Source organism: Pteropus vampyrus, unplaced genomic scaffold, assembly GCF_000151845.1.
Source record: "Pteropus vampyrus isolate Shadow unplaced genomic scaffold, Pvam_2.0 Scaffold4, whole genome shotgun sequence".
Taxonomy (NCBI): Eukaryota; Metazoa; Chordata; class Mammalia; order Chiroptera; family Pteropodidae; genus Pteropus; species Pteropus vampyrus.
Genome location: NW_011888785.1, coordinates 11,050,623 through 11,056,741, shown reverse-complemented (window position 1 = coordinate 11,056,741; position 6,119 = coordinate 11,050,623). Strand labels below are relative to the sequence as shown.

General features: G+C 36.1%; 1 protein-coding gene across 1 annotated transcript in view; it reads right to left on the bottom strand.

Moving 5' to 3' along the window:
- Nucleotides 1-6,119, bottom strand: part of COL28A1 (collagen type XXVIII alpha 1 chain) — a 135,393-nt gene that overhangs the window by 79,662 nt on the left and 49,612 nt on the right. Inside the window, exons 16-17 of the mRNA XM_011364633.2 lie at nucleotides 1,495-1,563; nucleotides 538-606 (exon numbers count right to left, since the gene is read on the bottom strand). Coding sequence (XP_011362935.1) covers nucleotides 538-606; nucleotides 1,495-1,563 — 138 coding nt within the window. The remainder of the gene's footprint in view (nucleotides 1-537; nucleotides 607-1,494; nucleotides 1,564-6,119) is intronic.

Below are 6,119 nucleotides of genomic sequence, written 5' to 3'. Positions count from 1 at the left end.
AAACCCTGCTTGTTCAAGAGTCAATGGTAATTCAAAACAAACATGCAAATTAAATGCAAGTTGAGATAAGTGGTAACAGGAAGAGAAACAAACAGTGTGCTGAGATATAAATTTACTGGATAACAGAAGTCAGGGGACTTACTTCGGCTTTAGGGAAAGAATTTCTTAGGAAGCCACAAAACAAAAGAAGGGAAATAACCTTTACTTAAATCCTTCTAGGTGCTTTGTTTTATAATATGGTAGGCAATAATGTTCTTAAAGAATCAAGAATCGCTCTATGCCAAAAGAGGACCTCTGATGCTAATAAGTAAATGAAGAAAAAAAACAAACAATTAGCAGTCATTAAAATAAAACAAAATTTTAGTTCTTAAATAATAAGAGTTATACTGAGCCTCAGACCCTCTTCTGAATAACTTACTTTGGTAAAGTAACAGTTAGTTGACATATGCATGATCTGCATTTCATTTGGATATAAATGAAACTTTATATAATATTACGTAAATTATCTAACTGCTCTGAGAAGCATAGTCGACTCACCTTTGGGCCTTGTACTCCAAGCCCCACTGGTCCTCGAGGGCCTGTAGGTCCTATCTGGCCTACTTCTCCCTAGTAAGAAAAGAGCATTTGAAGAGTATTGACTACGGCAGCAAAATAAAAGTAATGCATTCCTGTCTTTGATCTCTTAATAGCTGTCTTACATCAACAAAATAAGAGAAAACTGAGCTTCATATGATAGGCAGTTATATTCCACAATGACTAAAACTGACACACGAGAAGCCAAGATGACTGCTGACCTAGAGCAGTATTGTCACCAGAGAGAACAACATGAGCTTTTGATGATGTGCCCCAAATCATAAATCTCCAGGACAGTAACAGTGTTCTTTTGAGGTGCTTCTTACGTGGGCATCACTGAAGAGTGTAGTTGAAAGTGAGACCTCTCAGAAGTTTTTTATTTATTTAACATTGATTATTGATTCTTTGAAGCAATATCAAGGACAGTTAATTAAAGAACAGGTACCATGCCTTTCCCCCAGGGATAAATAATAGTTCTAATTTAGGAGATAATTTGATTCCTAAGTTCATGGAAAATGTTTATTTGTTGGGCCACTTCTGACTCCTTATCTTTAACTAAATGTTTGAATAGTTGGCCCTACTGTGGGAGTGTTGGCAAGAAAGAAAATAAGCCAATCCAGAGAGAGATGTGACCACAGGTAGTCTCTACTGATACTATTGCCTGAGTTACTGAACATGGTCTCATAAATAAAAGTAATAAAACAATAAATGGAGATTGTATAAATGAAAGCTTCTAAGAACATAAAGAATATATATTACATTTTCTAAACCAATAGGAATATCAGTAACATTTACATTAAGTAGAGAGCTCTGATTTTTAAGTTCATTTTATCCGCTGCCTTTCAAATGCACTGGCCACTGGTCAGAAAATAGCAATTAGATTGTAAATATATTAAACTCCTTTCTCACTGAGAAAGTTACCTTAGGACCAGGTGAGCCTTGTCCTGGGGGTCCTTGAGGACCAGGTAGACCAATAGGACCTGGGATTCCCTTTAAAATAAAATTTTAAAAAATAGTGACAGTTAAAAAAATTATGATAAAGAGTAGTTTCAAATTCTGTAGAGTGAGTTTAGTTGGTATCCCATAATGGCTTACTCATATTAATATCTGTTGAAAGAGATGGCAATGGCTGCTAATAGAAACATAAAATGCATTCCCCCCTTCTTCCATAGTAAGAGAAATTTTAGCTAGTCCACACGGCTGCCTAGAATAAAGACCGAGTGTCCCAGTCCCTACTGCAGCCAAATACTGCCATGTGAACTGGATTCTGGCCCATGGAATGTGACTGGAAGTGATGTGGGTCATTTCAGGGTCAAGATAACGGAAGAGATATGCCTCCTCCTTCTCTACACCCTTTTTCCATGACTGCAGTGAAGACATGGTGGTTATCCTGCACCATGTGGCTGAAGAGAGCACACTCCGAATAGCAGCTAGCAAGAATGAAGAAGCCTAAATCCCCGATGACCCTGAAGAATAGAGCCAGTTTGGAGTTTTAAATAAGGGAAATAAAATTCCATCTTGTTAACCTATTTCACATCTCAGTCACACACAAACAACCCTATATCATATATATATATATATATATAAAATGAAGGTTTGACGCAGGCTATAAGAAGCGATAAACAATGGGCAACACACTGACAAATGTCAAACATTTGACTATCACTCGCATTTTGGGTATAAAAAAGGAGAGGAGAGAGCATTTTTGAAGTTCTTCTTTGGAGAAAGTACTCATAAAAATTTTTCTTTAGATAAAATGAGAGTAGTTTAAGTTGCTTCTCTCTTTACCGCATTCTAAAAAAAGAACTTTAATGAAACCATTTAAAGACCTTGATTTTTCTTTTGGAGACATAGGGACCAGTGTGTGACTTGTTCCTGAGAATACTAAAATGGACTGTAATAGCCAAGAGAGAGTTGGGGTGGAATCAGTTTGTGCATCCAGAGTTTGCGCAAAAGCCACACGAGTTTTTTCTGTGGACCAGATGTACTCTATGTGTGAGACAGAGCAGGCCTGGAACTGTTTTCAAATCCTGCCCAAGATGACCTAGAAGAATAATGGAAATCCAACAGGAGAGTCAGTATAGAGTAAACTCCCAGAGAAGCACACAGAGGCTGACGGGGAGAAACAACTGGAGGAAGAAAGTCCTCCATTCATGTTCCAGGAGGGTCAAACAGAGGGGCCAGTGCAAGAACCCAACAAGGAAGAGTGTCAACATCAAACATCTGCCAAGACCAGAAGACATCTGACAACAGACCAGCCAAGAAAGAACCTCTATGCCCCCTCTCTTCCTCCCACCCTTGACTCAGACTGGGAGAAATGAGAAGCATATTTCTTCCCATGAAGCACAGGCTCTCCATGGAGCTTGTACCAGATAAACAAAGATGGAAAAAGAAGATTAATATATTGACTAGTTTTTACCAGATACTCAAAACTGTGATTTGCAACTGACAGTGACCCTATTACTCTCTCTTAACTAAAAGTGATAAGAAAAGTCTATAGTCTGCTGGTAATTTCTTTTCATGGTAGGAAAAAAAAAATTTCCTCCAATGAAAACAATTTAAAAGATGATGAAGAAAAAAACAAACTAGGATTTTTATTTTGCTTACATACCACAAGCCTTGACTGTGCAAATAACGGTTACAGAAACATGATTTTTAAAATTACAAATGTTATGTCCTTTCTCTAGCTAGATGATAGAACTGCTTGTTCATTTTTAAATTAAAACTAATATTCTCCTTTCTTTGGTTGATAAAGGTGAGGCACTCTAAACAATTTAAAGAAGCCAAGGTTCAAAATATTGATGCTTTATGAGAAGGAATTCTTCCTAACTTTTACAGTAGTCTACAAGTAGCATGAAATGGGGTAAGAAACAAAAACTTTCAAAGGGATGCGCATACACATGTGTATGTGGTTATTTATATTCTATTTTATAAAATATTTGAGGTGGTCAGGTTTCCAATTAGTTAATGAAAATCTTCAGGCCACTTGAGGGATATTATAAGCTTGTTGCTGAAAATGAAAACAGAAGTTTCCTCATAAACAAATGAGTGGGAAAATATTTCTATAAAAGGAATAGGAAGATGTAGTAATAACAGGAATTCAATAGATAAACATGTTAAATTAAAGATAGGAAGAAAAATGATTAACTGTATAAATTAAGGCAAATTTAAGTAGAATTTAAAGAATTTGTCTTAAAAGAATAAACAAATTCTCTTCTTGTTCAGAGTAGTTTACAAATAGTACATTCCATTCAATCTCCTATCCAATAGGACAAGCTCCATATGGGCATGTCTACCTTAAAAATTTTTTCCCTTGGTAAAGAAGAGAAGGAGGTGAGAAAACAAGTCAAGAAGGTTTGGGGTTTTGTTGTTGTTGTTGTTGTTGTTGTTGTTGTTGTTGTTGTTGTTGTTTAAGCTAAATGTCAACCTTCACCAAGAACCAGTATTAAAGGCAATAAGAAGCTGCAGGTGGGAGGTCCAGAATTCACAGGCCATCTGGAAAGACTTGGCTTTCTTTGAACCTCTTTTTCAGTCTTATAGTGGTGACTCAGCACCAGGAACACCACAAGACCCAGGATGTGACAGTACTGTGCGGCCACTCCGGGGACCAGAATGTAAGCCCTGCTGGAATCAGCAAATAAACTACAAAGCTTGAAAATGCCTGGTGACATCATCGAATCATGATCCTCAGGTAGTCAAAATATCCAGCCTTAATTGTTATCTAAATATTTATTTACAGATTTATTTTGGTTTCTCTTGCACCTTAATCCTCTTGACTTGTTACACTAGGACCTTTACCAGCGAAGGAGAGTAACTCCAACTTTGCTGTTGCCTGGATTAACAGCAATAATAATATACTAATTATTTAAAAGATGGTTAGAAATAAACGTAGAGTTAATGTTAACAATAAAATTTGAAATTATCTCATTTTTTATCCTTTCTCCCACTATGCCAGGTAAAGGAAGCACTGTTCATTCTCGGGGCAAAGGAATAATCAAACTTTAATCACAAATTTTAATCAAACTGACTTGCCATTTTCTGTGCAGGAGGATAGTCAGCATAAATTTGGATTTATTTTTCACTTGATAAATAAGATTATGTAGGTAAATGTATATGATCAACAACTGTAGATAGTACTGGTATATTATCTTCATATTATTTAGATCTAACAAGATTGCCCAGCTTTTCCAGTAGTTCTGGTCAGAAAATTTTGGAAGCAGTTTCAACCATGAATGTAGAGATAAGATCAGAAACCTTTTATTTCTTCTGACCAAGAAGGGCCAAGTGTCTGTATAAACTCTGTTTGTGGCTTGCGTCTGTGCTGGAATGGTGCCCCTTCCATTAAGTAGTTACCTCTGATTCTGGACTTTGTTTTAAGTTTACTACTTTTTTAGACTGGTACATGGACAGGGGTTGAGAACTGTTGCTCTACAGGCATTGGGAGAGAGTGGGGTTTAATCTTTCACAAAGCTGTAAGAGGGAAAATACACACACATACCATCAAGTAAATAAATCATTGCTCCCCAGGGACACTAAAAAAGAAAATATTACCCCAACCTCTTATACTGTTAATTAGGGTTTAATGTTGAAAGTTATAGCACCTAGAAACACACTATTTTTTAAGTCTTAGAAGTTCTAAAAAACAGATCTCATGACACCATACTCTTCCTCCCTGTATTCACTTTTGGATGTGAATTCCATCGCAATTTGACTATCCAATACACTCACAGGTGTTTGCAGGACTGGTCTTCAGTGAAGGTTGTACCAAAGGGCAAGGGGGAAAAAGCACTGATTACCTGTTCCCCTTGACTCCCAACTCCAGGAGTGCCCATTGGTCCTTGAGGTCCCACAGGTCCCAAATCCCCCTGTATAGAAAATAATCCAGAAATATAACAATAAAGCAAAATCTAATTTTTTCATACTTCGCTAATCAGGAATTATGCTGGAATAAAATCTATCTGTACAATGTAAAAAGGTTCGACAAGGTCAGCCAACTCCACTCCTTTTAAATAGTTTGTAGTTCAAATCTGTCAGAATGATATTTCTACTATTTAGTCTAAATTGGTGAGAATTTGCATCAGCTTATATTTATCGATCATTTTTCTCACAAGAACCAATATGACACAAACACTTCCTGTTAGGATCATAACAGAAATATTTAAAAGTGTAAAATTCATAGGGTACAAGGAAACTTGGATTTGAGAAATTGAGGACAAATGTTTTAAAATTTTCTAAATCTCATTTTTCTCCAAATCTTATTAAAATGCATTTTGAAAATTAAGAAATTATCTAAGGTAAATGCAACAAAATTAAAGAACATTACCTTTCCTTTTCATGAAATCAATTTGGGAAACAGAATGCACGTTATTAGTATGAAGAACAATATTCATTCATCCTTGTGTCTTTCAACAAATATTTTATGCTTGAGGGCATGATAAGGTCTCTTTCATAACTGATGAGTGCTGCTTTGGCAGTTTGAAAAGCAGCTATAGACAATACATAAATGAACAAGTGTACCTGTGTTCTAATAACACTTTATTTACAAA